The following is a 17,164-nucleotide window of genomic DNA, read 5'->3' on the forward strand; positions in this document are numbered from 1 at the left end:
CTGATATCTGTTTCAAAAGCAAAAACAAGAAAGAAATGTTATTATTTATTTAATTATTTAATTACAAACACTAAATTCTATTTATTTATTTATTTATTTATTTATTTAATTCTTTTTTATTTATTTTATTCAACATTTTCCTATATTCAAATTATTTTTTTAGTTTCTGTCAGTATATCAGTAACTATCGTGTACATCAGCTTAAACATTTAAAAACCTATTAGATCAGAATATTCAAATATTAACAGTTTCCCAATATAATAAGTTTTCATATGTTTTTTGTTTCATTATCTCCAGACATATTTCACTGCTTTTACACTGGATGTCATAAATATTTATTCATTTAAATCACCATGAAAAAGTTCTACATAATCTTTCCTTATAACCATTTCCTCAGATGATGACTTTCAAATGAAGAACCTCTGTTAAATCACTTGCCAAAAAATCAAGTAGATCTAACAAATGACGTCCTGTGATCTTACAACCAAAACAAATCCATGAATTATGGCAGTTGTTCAAGGGGCAGATGGCATATTCTTGCATCAGCAGAATCTCCACTTGTACCAGTGTCTATTTTAGCACTTAGCCCTGCAATGTCCATACTGATCCACTGAATGATTATTTGGGAAGAGCAAGAGGTCAGCTTGCAGATGTTGTCTGAGTAAGGTCCAATGATATATTGAGATTGGTCCTTCAATGCCGTCTGGCATGTTTTGTATGGTTGATCCACTGAAAGGATGTGTACGGGATCGTGCCGCACTAAATTTAAAGCATGTCCTTTATTGACTATTGGGTTTATTTCATTGAACAACACCTGGGGACACCAGGGATACCTGTGCTATAACAGACCACCAATATACACCAAGCATCATCAGTAAGAGCAGCCAGACATGATTTTCTTAGCAACTCTAACACATCGTATTCCCTTTTCTGATTGAAAACTACTTTTGTAATACTCCCACTCTCCCTAATTAAATAAATCATCAAATTCTGCCGATGGTCATTTTTTATATACACATTTTTACATTTAGTCAGTGAAAGCGATCTGTGAATCGGTTTACGAGGCAACAGTGATTTACCGTTGCCTCCCCTGTGAGTAATAAGACTCCTGTTTAACAGCTGTTGAATCATATTCAGAGCCTGGAAGAGAAGAAAGCTGGAGACTCTCATATAAATTGCATTGAAAGAGCAAAGTACCACAAAAGTTCTTAACAAACTGAATCAAGCTGCAAATGGAAGTTGTTCTGAACACTTCAGGAGCTGTCAGGATGCAAATGGATACCGTGTATGTGATCACTGATTTCACTTTGGAACATGTATGACTCACCTATTTAGAATATACGTTATGATTCCTTTATGAAATTGTAAGTCTACTCCCCAAGATTGTACACGATCTTTGAGATATTTACTGAACAACGAAGGCACCTCAGTAAAATATCCAGTCACTGATCGTATTTCATTTTTACTTAAAATGGCACAAAGCCCAGTGTAAGAAGAATGGCAGTACATCAGTTAATTACAAATCCCAGTTTGTCAAATAGAGAGCCATAGTACAACAGATTTAATCAGTTTATCACTGTTGTGCACAACCAGCACAAAAGGACAGGTCTTAAAAAAGTTTGGACTATGTGCCCAGAAAGCATGTGACCACTTAACAGCTGGTTCAAATGGACTGGGGCAACTGTTGTTGTTTACTTTCATAGATGGAATGCAAGATGCTGTGGTTACAGTTAGCCCGCGTCAGAGGTATTACTGTAGGCCATTCTTCCATCATCTCCAGCCGGTTTACCCTCTTTTACAAGCGGACTTGTATCCCCAGTGGCTGTTAAGATTATCCCAGGACAGCTGTCCCCTCTTCAACAGCCGAGAAAGATTATTGTTGAACTATGTAAAGATCACGTGTATAAGAAAGAAGATGATGCAGCCATTTTTTGTGGACATGGCAGTGTAGTGGTACATCATCATGAATAATAGAGCATCACTGATGTACTCACAGTTCTGATGTGTAATTGATGGCTGCAGACTGGTATTGATTATTTTACTAAATCTACTACATTTACTTTTCTTTATGTTAAATAACTTATTTAACAGCAACAACAACAACAACAACAACAACAACAACAACAACAACAACAACAACAAAACTTTCTTAAACGTTTCAAGACGTTCCTGATTCCGATTTAATGATTGATGGATTGATTGGTGGGATTTTTTTAAATAAATAAATTGCAATATAAATATAAATAGATAGATAGATAGATAGATAGATAGATAGATAGATAGATAGATAGATAGATAGATAGATAGATAGATAGATAAATGATGCAATTGCGTATCAATTATATTAATTAGTGAAAAAGTATGCAAATTATAAAGCTGCTATTATTAATACACATTATTCTAAATACACATTATTCCTTCTTCTTCTTCTTCTTCTTCTTCTTCTTCTTCTTCTTCTTCTTCTTCTTCTTCTTATTATTATTATTATTATTATTATTATTATTATTATTACTAATTATTATTATTGTTAGTATTGTTTTTATTATTACTGTTATTATTATTGTTTCTACTATTATTGTTGTTGTTGTTTTTATTGTTATTTTTGTTATTATTAATTTTATTGTTTTTGATATTATTATCAAAATTCAAAAATTGTAAATGAAAACTGGGAGTTGGGAACTCGTAAGTCTTAAGTCTTATGTCTTAAGTTGGTAATCGGTAATCGGTAGTCGGAAGTCTTAAGCCGGTAGTCGCAAGTCTGAAATCTTAAGTTGGAATTCGGTAGTCGGGACTCGGTAGTCGGAACTCATAAATTGTAAATGTGAACTCGGAAGTCGGAAGTCGGAACTCGTAACTTGTAAGTGTGAACTCGGAATTTGGAATTCGGAACTTGTAACTTGTAAGTGTGAACTCAGAAGTCGGTAGTCTTAAGTCGGTAGTCGGTAGTCGTAAGTTGGAAGTCTTAAGTCGGAACTCGGAAGTCGGTAATCGGCAGTCGGAACTCGTAACTTGTAAGTGTGAACTCGGAAGTTGGTAGTCTTAAGTCGGTAGTCGGAAGTCGGAAGCCAGTAGTCGCGAATCGTATTTCGGTAGTCTTAAGTATTAAGTCGGTAGAATTATTATTGTTCTTATTATTATTGTTATTATATGTTTAATTATTAAGTGTTGAGTAATTTACATAATAGAAAAATTTAAAGATGTATAGTTTTCAAAATGTCCAGTTAAGTATCTGAGCAGTGAGTGATTTAAGCAGTCTCTTGTTACGCATTACATCAGAGAGCGGGGATGTGGGAATGGTTCTTATTTTAGAGAATTACAGCTTTGGGAATAAAGCTATGCTGTGTATCAACTGGTGCAGGCCTTTAGGACTCCACTGGTTTCCACTATGGAATGAAATGCTGGAAGAGACAATGCCATGCCATGCCATGCCATGCCATGTGTGGGGGATCAGCCATGTTTTTCCCACCTTCTTCCCCACCCTAGAATACAGTCCTGTGAAGGGGAGAACCGGCAGCCGAGGATATTCTCTACTTCATGCAATGCAATGTAGCATTATGTTTGAATTGCAAGGTTGCAGAGCTGAACTTGACAATCAACATCAACATCATTCACTTTAATCAATCAATGACAAACAGTTTCCTAATTGTGATTTATTTCCCTTCCATTGCTGAACTACTGAAATTCTTCAAACATTCCCTGCAGATACTGTACATTAGATGGCTTCCATGTAGGAAACATATTATGTCACTTGGCATTTAAAGTGATAAAAGTAAAAAAATGTACACTATTATATCCGTTTCATTTGCTCATTCATGTAAAATCATGGAGTCTAAAGTCATGCACATAAAGTTCCAGCGCTTTATAGGCATGGTGGCTTAGTGGTTAATATAGTCAGTTGCCTTGCACCTTTGGATTAGGGGGATATGATTCCCACCTCTGTCTTGTGTGCATCTTCTCCCCATGCTTCATGGGTTTCCTCTGTGTACTTGTTTTTATTTTTATCCAGTTCAAAGACATGAGGCTGAGTGTGTGTGTGTGTGTGTGTGTGTGTGTGTGTGTGTGTGTGTGTGTGTGTGTGTGTGTGTGTGTGTGTGTGTGTGTGTGTGTGTGTGTGTGTGTGTGTGTGTGTGTGTGAACCCTGAGATGGTTTGACATCCTGTGCAGGGTGTCCCTCACCTTGTTTCTCCAGGTTTCTTGTGACTTTGTGTAGATGGATGGATGGATGGATGGATGGAGGGATTCGGCTAAAATTACTGATGTCTGCAGGGAATTTGCTGTGACACTTTGCCAAGTCATATTCAATAGTATTAGCTAGTTTTTAAATCAGATATCTAAGGCCAGTATGCTCAGAACAGTGACTGCAAAACGTTGTTTGTTGAGTTGATTGTAACATACATATTAACTCTAAACTATTAGTTTATGCTATTTATACATTATACACAGAGACTAAAATTGTGACAGAAGGTTAAGCACAGGTTAACACAATAAGTTACAACATTAGGATAGGCGTTACTGATAAATCTTTTTTTTTTACTTAATTAGTTTCTTTTTTTGCAGTTTCTATAATTTTGTTTCTTATTTAAAGTTAAATTCATTCATTTTCATGTCATTATATGCTCTTAATAATAAAAAAAGTTTTAATTTGAATGTTTCTTAAAAATGACTTTTATTATTTATTTATTTTTTTTTTTAGTTTTAACTAAAAATCATATCATGATTTGACTTACAGTATATGTTGTTATTATATTAGATTTATATTAGAACATAATGTGAAAAAAAAATAATAATGGAAAATGGAAAATAATGTTTTATAAAAGCATACGGCATGTTTCTCATCACATTATGATAAACTGTCGATGAAACTTATTTGATTTATATATACATTTATTTTCCATGTAAATTTGGCTGTTATGGTTACACTCGCATTACTCTCTGTTTATCTGTGTTTTAAATATTTAGGTTTGATTTCCATTCATACATTTTTTAATTCTTTAAATCTTTAATCAAAAAATGAACGGTATATTGTTTTAGCTTTCTCTGTTATTAATTATCCATATCCTTATACAGAAATGAGAAATACCCTCTATTTACAAGTGTAGGGAGATATGGAGTCATGAGTCACAGGTTAATTGTGCGAGCTGTGACAGAGAGCAGGCTTCACAGATTGTAAAATGGATGATACTATGAAATAAGCAGCTAGCTCAGTCAAGCTGAGAATATCTGCATCGACCCCTCCCTTTATTTCTCTCTCTTGCTCTCTTTGTGTGTCTCTCTCACCCTCGCAGTAGAACCTATTCATTTCATCTGTCTCTCTCTCTCTCTCTCTCTCTCTCTCTCTCTCTCTCTCGTTCCCTGTCTGGCCCACCCTCTTTCACGGAAACACACTCGGTGCACCACTCTCTTAAAACTTCGAGGCAATTTGATTGAGTATCTTTTTATTTCTTGGGCACTCAGCAAAGTCCCTCTCACACACACACCCAGCGTCTATCTATCTGGATAGAGTTCTACTCTTTGTGGTTGCATTTTTGTATATCCTGGACCATTTACTCTGAGGTAGGAGATGGACATGGACACGAGTGTCTCTGCGTGAGTGTCTACGTTCATGATTGTATATTAGGTGAAATGGTTCATGAAGATTTTTTACCATCTTTGCACAGAAGTGTACACTAGCCATCATGTCATGTAACATGTTTGCTTGTAACTGTGCATGTCTGCTTTAGATCACTTTACATGCTGTGCATCAGAGTTGGTCATGATGGCATGGTCATGTAGCTGCACAGCTGAAGGTGTGCAAATTATACTGATTTCGATAGTGCTTTTTCTATTACACAACTTAATAACAAATGTGTGTGGATTTTAACTTTTGAGTAGACAAATCGGTATTTTTCTCGACCATAAACCGGTGCCATTCCACAGAGGTCTTATAATATCACTTGGGGTAATGGGATGTGTGTATTAAATGATGTGTATACTCGATTTTGTACAGTGCAGCTCATGTTTTAATGTTGATCTTGCAGCTGTAGAGTCAGCAGCAACTCCTGCTATCTGAATTACCCCAAGCCTATTAAACTGTCACACAAATGTGTGTGCGACATTTTACACACACACACACACACACACACACACACACACACACACACACACACACACACACACACACACACACACACACACACACACACACACACACACACACGTGTACGCACAGCCACAGATGGACCACTACACACCATTCTCCGTATCATACTCCATATTCGGGTATAGGCTTACCACTTAAATCTTCACCCCTCTATAAAATCTAATTACAACTTGTGGGTGGTCAGATCTTTTATTCATGCAACTTAGTGATATCAACATCATCGCTCAAGCAAGATACAACGTGCTCTGTAGTGACAGACCATCACATTAACCCTGAGCTTATTCCTTTATGGACCTCCACAGTTGTCAAGGTGTTAAAATGCTATTCCTGATATTAACACCTTGGGTATTCATTTATTTTTACAGAGCTGACGTGACTTTTCCTTCACTGCATCATCGGTTAACATGAAACGTCCCTTCTGCCTCACTCCAGTGCTGCTAAAACATACTTGTTTTTTTTTATGGTTTCTCTGATTCACCTTTGTGAACCCAGTGGCTTCTGGTGAACGGCATATGGTTCATATAATTAATAACTTAACACAGGTGCACACGCGGTTGTTCCTGTAGCACGCTGTTCCAAAACATGACTCTGTAAAGAGGTTTGAAACACATCCTATACAACTGCCTTAGACAACAAGTGAAAAGACAAAAAAACACACAGCTTTATTGTCAGCCATGCATGAGGTGGGGATATAGAGTAAGAGAGGGATTACAGTGTACATTTTTCCAGTGTATTTCATGAAAGCCAGCACTTCACACACACACAAATTTTTTATGTATAACGTTCAGCTGTAGTCTGAGTGCTTGCTTATAATTTAGGATGCATTTTTATCTCTTTGTCATTAGTGTCTCCCCGGTCTGACTGTGAAGATTTCCCCATCAGTTACGGGTCTAGAGATTCCATCCTCAGGCACAAAAACAGCTGGAAAAAACTGAAAAGAAAAAACAGACAAGAAAGGTACATACAGTATTCCAGCATGACAAAGTGACGGTGTGGATGAGCTTCTGAGGAAAAAAAAATTAACTGACTCAAAACTTAGTTGTAATAAAAATCAAAATCTATAACATTAACAGATTATGAATACAAGTGTTAAATCTTACCAAGTCTTACCAAAGCTTATTATGTTAGCCAACTTTCATGTGCAACCAATAAACATTGGCATCAAAAAACAACAAATTCTTTATATTTGTCTCATCTATATGGCTAGAATTACACTGAGGTAAGAAAATGATTGGAGATGAAAGACATCATTATTTAAAATGAGATTTGTTTACTCCAGCATCCTGAAATAGTTTGGACTTGAACTGCAAGGTTGGTAGATCCACTGGAGCTCATCCACAGCCTCCAGACTAGAGTCTGTAAGCTTAACCCTATTGCGATGTACATGAATAACTATAGCATTAACTACTCTGTGTAACATGACACGTTCTCTGCAGATGACAATTCTGTATAGCTCTTTCTATAATGAACAACATTATTGGGTGCTTTTTACTAAAAGGAGTCAGTCGATATACAAGACACCTTTTAGATTTGTAATGTGCACAAAAAGTTTTTTATTAACTTAAGAATATAAAAATGTACGTTTACTTCATTTTATTAATACTTTATTTAATTTTTGAGTATTCAATTAATAGTAAAACTCAAATAAACTATAAATGCACCAAACGAGCACAAATACTCAATACTGTAGATAGACTCCTGGATTGAATTAAGTCAAAAACAAAAAACATTGTTAAAGCTGTAATAATGTTTTTAACGCCTGTGAAAAGATGCAGTAGAAATTTATTGTCATGCCTGTAAATAGACCATACACATAGAAAGCTTTATTTTCTTTAGTCTAGACAATATCAGTCTAAGGTTTATACAGACTGGTGTGAGTATGAAGTGATTGAAACTCAGACTTTGAGATGTTGTCTGATCCATGAACTGTCCTGTTTGTCAATGCTTTACACTGATTAATTGTTTACAAGTCAACTCTTGCAGGGAATCACTTCTATTGGGTTTCAAATAAAAACCAATTAGAAGGCTAATTGAACTATCACTCATTATTGACTGACTAATCTGATGATATAGCGAAATAAATAAATAAATAAATAAATAAATAAATAAATAAATAAATAAATAAATAAATAAATAAATAAATAAAAAAGATTTTGCATTCTAAAGGCTTTTGAGAGTGTTGTTGTTTCTTGCTCAGGCTCAGTACAGACAGGAGCAGCACTGGCAGCAACAGTAAGAAAGAGGTGACCTTGGACCTGAACGGAAGAAAAGCCATGCGCTGGTCCACGCTGCTGTGCATCCTGACAGGTGTGATAGCATACCTGATCATGGGAGCATTGGTGCTTCACTACCTAGAGACTCCATTTGAGAAAATAAGCCACAACGAGTTTCTGAAGGATCGACAGATTTTCCTGGACAATTATACATGCATGAGCCCTGAAGCGATCCAATCTCTGATAGAGGTACTGGGGAAAAAGGTTTTAGGTTATTCATATTAAATTACGAATGTTGATCTCATTGATCTAAGTATATCTGTGTATATATCTTAATGAAATAATCAGACTCTAAACATCAAGAATACAATATATTTGTATTTCTATTTGTGTTTCAGAATTGCTTGAAATTGTTTAAAGATGTATATTGTCAAATGCTTGGTTTGATATGTTTATCCAATTTAAAATTTAACCTGCATCCACTTCCCCTGAGACTTAACTCTATAAAACACTATGAATATTAAAAACCCCAGCTTATTGCTAATGCAGGGAAATAATATTTGTCAACAGTTGGGCTATTAAAGTCATTTTATTTTAAAGTGTGCATATTACAGATTGCTTGTAAATTTTAATACTGCACATTTTATATAATTTAATTGTAGTTTATTAGTAATGAATCATTTTGGGATGTCATCACTCTTCCATGCAGTTATGTCGCTAAATTGTCTTGTGCCATCATGCGTAATGAAAGACTGGCAACATTGGAAAAATAAGATTAGATTTTCAGTGACCGGTTTGCTTGTTTTGCTTCCAGACAATCAGGTCTAATTCTTTAAGCAAAGAATTTTATTTTTTTTAAATGTACTCCAATTCAAATAAATACAAATAAATTCAAATAAATACAAATATGTGATACACCTCCATTGTAACTATACAGAAATTATTAGCCAATTTAACAGACATATCTAAAATATAGATCATCCCCCATTCATCCTTATCATCAGTGGATACAACTGATTATATATTATTGTATTGTTTATATGTATATGTTGTAGTTTTACTTATTTCCCTACAAAAGTGCACCATATCAGGTCTGCTTAATAAAATGGCCAGTGAACGTAAATGCAAGGTGCAGTCACACGCAGCGTGCAGAGCAGAAGGAGTCACCTAAATTGGCAGTCAACTCTTTTTGTTACATCTAAGACATTTTCCCATAAGCTAATTAGAAAAAAAACTACTAAAGTGATAGCTGGTAGAATTGTTATTGTCAAAGTTTCAGCACATGGTTACACAATGATGCCTTATACACAGTAATCTGATCAAGTGGAAGGAATGCCAACCTGGTGTGTACTTGGTTGCTATCTAAACATACCAGCAGTCTAAACTATTATTCTTTATGTCTCTGTAGACAGTTACAAAGGCCATCGGGGCTGGTGTCACCCCACAGAAGAATGATACGTTCAGCAGCAGCTGGGACATTGCCAGTGCTTTCTTCTTCTCTGGCACTATCATTACCACCATTGGTATGGCATTTCCAAAATGCTGCATGAGCCCTGCTCCCTTTTAGCTTCCAGGCACTGGCCTGCTTCATGCATTGTATGGATTGTTCACCCTGCAAGTTCTCTATAAATATCAGGGCCTCAAATCACATAGCATTTTCCTGTGGGCTCCAGGTTATGGGAACATCTCCCCAAAGACACCAGGCGGAAAGCTGTTCTGTATCTGCTACGCCCTGGTGGGTATCCCCATGTTTGGGTTCCTGCTAGCTGGAGTAGGGGACCATTTAGGAACTGTGCTGAGGCATGCTATTGCAAAGATAGAGATGCTATTCCTGGTGAGATACTGAGGTGATGCAAGCATCACTGATTATATTAACCTTAACATTGACATATATTTCATTACAGATTCAATTTTTTCTAAAAAAAAAAAAAAAAAAAAAATTTGCACTTTAAATTTGCCTCCGAATTTTTTGTTTCAGAAATGGAAAGTCAGTCCCACTATTGTTCGTATCATCTCTGCTGTGCTCTCCATCCTGCTGGGCTGCATACTCTTTGTCTTTGTGCCCACTCTCGTCTTCATTGAGGTGGAAAAATGGGAACTGCTGGAATCTGCCTATTTTGTGGTCATCACTCTCACCACTGTGGGTTTTGGGGACTATGTACCAGGTATATTTCCAAGCTTCATTATATCCATTTTAATAGTTGTTCCATGATATGAAAAACTGCAATGAACTTCTCTCATGTAAAACAACGTAGCGAGAGCTATATTTTGAGTATGTTTAAATTTTTATTACAATGTTAGGGATTGCCTAGTTTAAAGTGGGGAAAGGATGTGTGCATGAAGGTGTTTGCTTGTTTCTCTAGCAAAGACTGAGGAAAAAATTAAAAGTATGTCTCTTTTTTGGTATCTGAATTTTCACGTTAGTTTCGCGTTTTCTGTGCAGTTTTTGGATCGTAGGTTGGATGGAATTTTGCTGAAACCCAGCAAACATGGCTAATCATATTAGCTGTACTGTGGGCATCTGACATACTGCAATGGGAAACACAATTGTACTGAACAGAATTTAAAAAAACACCTACTGCTTAGAATGAGCTGCTAGACTGTATAGAATTGGATGTCTGTCTATTGTCAATTCTCAGCTGCTTATTTCAGGATTATCTTAGAATTTCATTAGATACATGTCTATAGATTAAGTAAATTGTGATAGACTCTTGAATATTTTTTTAAATGTTGTCCTACTACTTCAAAACTTATAGTCATGAACCTGTCAGGAGACTGATGCTTATTTCTTGCTTGATTCCCCTCTGGAGGACTTTGAGGATATCTACAGCTAGCTCTTTATTGGTAAGCTGTTGGCATGATTAGCCTTGTTCAAGTCATTTAACTACTTCAAACCTTTTGCTCAGGTAGTTCAGTGGAGGAGAGCATGGGACACTGGTATAAACCTCTGGTGTGGCTCTGGATCCTAATTGGACTGGCTTACTTTGCCTCCATCCTCACTATGATTGGGAACTGGCTACGAGTCCTGTCCAGAAAAACCCGTGCTGAGGTAAGTTATAGAAAGAACGGGTCTTGTTGGCTGATGCCTTTCAGTTTTGTTATTACCTGCCTGCACGGACATCTTATTGCTTCATTTTAGAGATTGTTAGAAATGTTATAGTGAATTAAATTTGAACTTTTTGGAAAACAATTGGAATTCTTTAAAGCTAAAAAGCAATATTTGACAAATATTCACCACCCTGAACTTTGCTAGATTATCTAGTGTTACATACTGGAACCTATGGACTAGCCCAATAAAACTGGAATGCAGGAAAAATCAATATAATATGTAAACGTGTTTACTTTTTTGTATTAAAAATGTTTGGGATTGCAGATGTGATCCCCATTTTACCTGATCACTATGTTTTGTTGACTGAGAGTTGTGGTTGTGCCACATTCTTTATATTTTTAATTAATGGATTTAAAAGTGCTCCATGGGACATGCAAAGTCTGAGATATTGCTTATAAACAAATCCTGACTGATTTTTGTCCTAGGCTGGTTTTGATCCTTATTTAGATGGACTTCATTTAACTAATTATGTGTCATTTAATTTCTACTGGTTATGTGACTTTTAATGGCAACTGGCCGACTTTTACAAGAAACTGGCTTTTAATGGACTGCATCCAAATCAATCTGACTCAAGACTATATTGACTACTGTCTTCATAGAATAAAAACAATGCATCTGTAAATGTGTTCCTCTTTCCCAGATGGAAGGTCTCAGAGCACACGCCACGGACTGGACCCAGAACATACAGAACATGTCTGTGGACTTCCGTATCTCTGGCAAACTTGACGACCCGTTTAAGCGCAGGCGGCGAAAACGTCGTCATCATAGCCGTAGTCACAGAACCGACCAAAGTGTTCCAGGAATTAACGGTCCAGAAGAAAGGAGGAGACGAGAAGACAGATATTATGATGATCAATCCGCATCTGGATCCTCCTCATACTCATATACATCCAATGAATCATACTCGGAATCTGAGACAAACTCAGAGGAAACCCAGACGGAGCAGGTGCCAGAAATGGATCGGAGAAAAGAAAAAACAGACCCCACATTCTCACAACCATTGGATTACTTTGGAGAAAATCTGGCCTATATTGATGAGTCTTCAGATGCTGTTAGTGGGAAGCTTCACCTGGACCCACTCCTGGACAGGTCTGAATCCAAAATGGCTGCACTGCACAAGGCTAAGAGAAGACGTCCAAGGAGACAACCACGGAAGAAAACACCCAAAACTAGCCCTTCCAAGCAGCACCACACAGCACCCAATGGAGGAATTCTAATAACACCACCTAATAACACCCCTCCTGCTTCACCAAATTAATTCCACCTTAACTCACAGGCATCTAAAGCGAGGGAAAATTCCTCCCTCAGAAGTGCATTTTAGGGACAGTTGGAAAGACTTTACAAGTTTACACTTCCTCTGTTGTTAATGTCTTCATGTCTGATTTAGTACTACATGGACAGAAGCATCTGATGACAATGGGTGGGAGAAACATAAAACACCAAAGCAAAGCTCTTAGCTCCATCTTATGGCTGCTCTTAAAGCTGCAGCTGGATTGCCTGTGTAATAAGTTTGAGCACTTTCGGTTCTTTTTATAGTGGCCTTCAACCCGCTTTTGTGCTCTTTACAGTAATTCCTTGATTAAACCAAACTGACTGTACTACAAACCCAAACATTCTCTGACATTCTGATGCTTCTTACTGATCCAGGATTTCGGCCTGTGTGCCTTTTGCATATCATGCTTTTCTTTTCACGTTGGATCCTTTATACAAGGTACCCATATGCACTTTATGAAGATTTGAAGTTTTTGATAAATAAGTATGTGAACCTCTAGGATAATGGGTTACTAGAGTTAATGTGCTTTTCATTGAGAAAGAAAGAAAGAAAGAAAGAAAGAAAGAAAGAAAGAAAGAAAGAAAGAAAGAAAGAAAGAAAGAAAGAACAATTAAGTAGTCAAAAACTTGATTAAAGCTTCCAAATGGAATTTTTGTGCTTCCATCAGCCAACTGCGGACACCAGTGGAAAAAAAATGCCTCTTGTATAGATGGATGACTGTTGGTTCCCTTGGAGTATATACACAAATTGTTGCTTTGTACAAAACAAATCGCATATGTCATGTCAACAGCAAACCCTCATCTTAGCACGGCATGCAGAACTTCAGAGGCACTGAACCGTGGCTGACCCTGAGCCCTGACAGCAGCTAGGAAATACAAAGAAAATTGTTGACTGTATAAATGTGTATATGTACAATGAGAGTACAGTTTGTCTTTCTTTTTCGAACGACCAATACATCAATCCTACTGAAAAGCTGTGCATTCTTTAAAAGGCTGTTCAAGCAAGGATGCCCTAAAAAAGCAAGAACTTTGAAGTCGTGCGATTCCTTTTTACCATGGCTCTGTTAACGTCTTGATTCTGTTTGGTCAGTAAGCTTTGATTAATTTCTACACATCGCAGATTTACATTAATCCACTCATTCTAATATGTTATCCTAACAACTTACACAGGGGCTTCCAGGTATAGCTTTTCAAAAATCTTTACCTAGCAATGAGTGCCCAGTGTCAGAGAATTGCCACATAATTTAAAGGTAAATTTGAACCTTTAAGTTGTTTAACAAGACTTCAGGAAAGAGGACTATGCAGTTACTTCTGTGATCGGACAAGTTGTGTTTTTTGTCTTATTAACCATAGTAACTGTCTATATAATGTAAACATTGTATGTTTTATCCATAAGTAGTGGATTGCTTTATAACAGACTGTAAATGTCACTATAATAACGTAAAGACATTTCAACTCTAAATGGATAAAACGTGCAACGTATCATATATATATATATATAAAATAAATATCTTTAATGTTGGCACATTAACAAAAACTTTTTGTTGTGTAAGAGGAATAAAACACATGCTGTCAGAGGAAAATAATCCACTTTAGGGTGCTAAGGCATCACATCACTTTTTTCCCTATAACTATCAACATTTCCTATAGCTATAATGTTTCATTCCTTACTTATACTTGACTTATAGTTCTGACAGTAACCTTTACATCACATTAAGAGCCATATCAAATTTCAGCAAAGAGTATTTATTTATTTATTAAATTAGAAATTAATATGATGAACTGAAAGTTTAATACATAAGAAATATTAATACATCAGTATTTCAAAAAGTCAGAACACACTAAGTCTATACTGTTGTGCCTCATTCTCTTTTCTAGCTGTTAAGCATAAATAAGTTGATTGTCTAATTGAACTGATGCTTCATTTTTTTAATTGAATTTAGTGTTTTTTTTCTAAGAATGTATGATGTTTTTAAAGAGTATTAATGTGCTTCTAATATATACTCAAGATACTGATCAAGCTTGTTGATCCTCCAGTCAGCGCTGAGGAGTCAGGAATTGTAATGCTTGTGTCCTTCTCTGGTTATTAACGGTAGTTTAAATGGAGAATCTTGTACTAGGCCTCTGGTTTGAAATAGAATGCACTTTATCATTTTTTAAGCAGCATGGATTTATATGCAAAGAAAAAAGAAAATGTACAATTTAACTGAACATAAGGCATGACAGAATTGTAGGATTTAATATTCTGTTGTCAGTGTCCTTCATTTCTGATAAATTCATTTTTGTCAGAATAGAAATACCTGCTAAGTGATTTTCCTGTAATTAAATGGTTTGCTCTGCACACATCTTTTTTGTTTGTAGTGGTCATATTTTGGACTATGGCAGACATACTGGTAGCTCTGTTCGTGTGTGTGTGTGTGTGTGTGTGTGTGTGTGTGTGTGTGTGTGTGTGTGTGTGTGTGTGTGTGTGTGTGTGTGTGTGTGTGTGTGTGTGTGTGTGTGTGTGTGTGTGTGTGTGTGTGTGTGTGTGTGTGCGTGCCCTGGAAGCCCCGAGCATGCAGAAACTTAGGTTGAATGACTTTGTGATAAACATGGCCTGACACATCCAGAGACACCTGCTGTTTGCCTCTGTTTCTGCAATGAATCAGTGATTCCCTTCTCTATTGCAGCTGCACTGACCTCATTTTTCTTGCTCTCATAGCTGGCCTTAATGGTTAGTGGCACAAAGCGAGCAGATATTAACGATTTCTTTCTACCATCTACAAATAATTAACACATACAATACCCAGGACCATGTTGTGCTTCCTTTGGCCTTGTGACATTTTAGATGTGTTAGTGCAGGTATATGCAGAAATAAATGATTATGCTAGACCAAAATTGGATTTCTTGTATATATTCGTTTTGCCTCATCGCAAAAAAAGCTTTATTATATATACTATAGTCTGATCAGTGACAATCATTGGCGAGCATTATAGCTATTGTATATTATATCACTCTTAGTATTGCATGTATTAATTCTGCAATTACAAGAAGCTGATTAGATGCTTAAATCAGCATTGGACTTAATTTTTCTTCCTATATCACTTTAAGACTTTTTATGTGACACAAATTTAAATACTATGATGTAAATTGTAGATGGAATATGAGTTGTAGCATACTGTAAATATAACGTTGATGTCCAATGAGTATCGAGAGACTAACATGTACAAGGAAACTTTTTCCACACCATCACACTACCTCTACTAGCTAAACAGGACTATTCCATTGATTGAAGCCATTTTGTTTGTGTTAAATTCATATGCAGGAACAACAGGGATTTGTCCAAACAGGGAACTATTTTCTACTTTTCAGCGATTCAGTTTTGGGGGTTTGGTGCTCACCAAATATTTTAAATGCATTATACATTTCTTCTCTTTGGAGAAATAAGTATTTTGTTGGCAAAATATAACAAATGAAGTGTATTACCATTTTTTTGCACTATAAAAACCATTCCTGAGAGAGGGAGGGTGAAATACAGAAGAAAGAAAAAAGAAAATAAAAGAAAGAAGAAAAAAAAGGAAACAAAGAAAGAAGAAGGAAATTCTAGAAGTAATGAAAAGATTACAGAGCAGAATTGGCCATTCATACTAGCCAATCATTGATTGAAGAGGGCAGACAGTGTGTTAGGCTGCCCTGTAATGCGTCATACATAGCAGTTTGAAATGCTGGCCACTTTCAGGTATCCTAGACAAAGCATGATATCCTTCACCCTTCCTGAATGGTAGCTGTAGAATGACAGTGGAGAGATGGCTGGTGAGTGGAAATTAATACAAAAATTAAGAATAATAACTGAACAAATTATGGAAGTTAGATGTGTACCTTATTAACTGGTAATTCAAGGTATAACAGATAATAAAGCTTCAAGCTTTGAGCACTTGAGTGATTCAGTGGGACTCAGGCTGCATGTGGTGTCATCGCTTAAGTGACGCCAAAAGACTTTCACCAGTACAGAAGTACGTTTATGGGCAAGCCTATTGTTATTTACACCACACAGACAAGACGAACATTTAATGAAGTATATCTGATTCTAAAACGAAACATCATTTGTCATCTGCACCTCTGAGGCCTGAAAGAGCAACCAGCAGGCAGACAAACTCACACCATCAGCCAATATCCACAATGTGGAGTATAGAAGATGTAATGTTCCCATGGTTTGCATCATAGCCTAATCTTATATAACAACATCCAAAGATGTGTCTGTGAAAGAAAACTGCCACAAAACATTCCCAGAATCACTAAATAAAATAAAAGGAGTTAGATGTTTGGTTGTACTGCTACGGTCCTGTTCTTGTTGGGCACAGGGAATTACACGCTGCTCCCCAGAAGCCACAGATAAAATGGTCTGACACTTTAAAAAGCAGTTTGTAATGTTTAGAGTCTTCTGCTGCCTAC

General features: G+C 36.3%; 1 protein-coding gene across 1 annotated transcript; it reads left to right on the forward strand.

The window, feature by feature from the left end:
* The first annotated feature begins 5,380 nt into the window (after nt 1–5,380).
* Nucleotides 5,381–14,050, forward strand: LOC113646959 (potassium channel subfamily K member 4). Its single transcript, XM_027153477.2, has 8 exons — nt 5,381–5,586; nt 6,985–7,096; nt 8,337–8,601; nt 9,761–9,875; nt 10,026–10,186; nt 10,331–10,517; nt 11,259–11,401; nt 12,102–14,050. The coding sequence occupies exons 3-8, from the start codon at nt 8,413–8,415 to the stop codon at nt 12,717–12,719; spliced, it is 1,413 nt and encodes a 470-aa protein (XP_027009278.1). The 5' UTR covers nt 5,381–5,586; nt 6,985–7,096; nt 8,337–8,412; the 3' UTR covers nt 12,720–14,050.
* Nucleotides 14,051–17,164: the final 3,114 nt, after the last annotated feature.

The sequence above is a fragment of the Tachysurus fulvidraco genome, chromosome 21, assembly GCF_022655615.1.
Source record: "Tachysurus fulvidraco isolate hzauxx_2018 chromosome 21, HZAU_PFXX_2.0, whole genome shotgun sequence".
Taxonomy (NCBI): domain Eukaryota; kingdom Metazoa; phylum Chordata; class Actinopteri; order Siluriformes; family Bagridae; genus Tachysurus; species Tachysurus fulvidraco.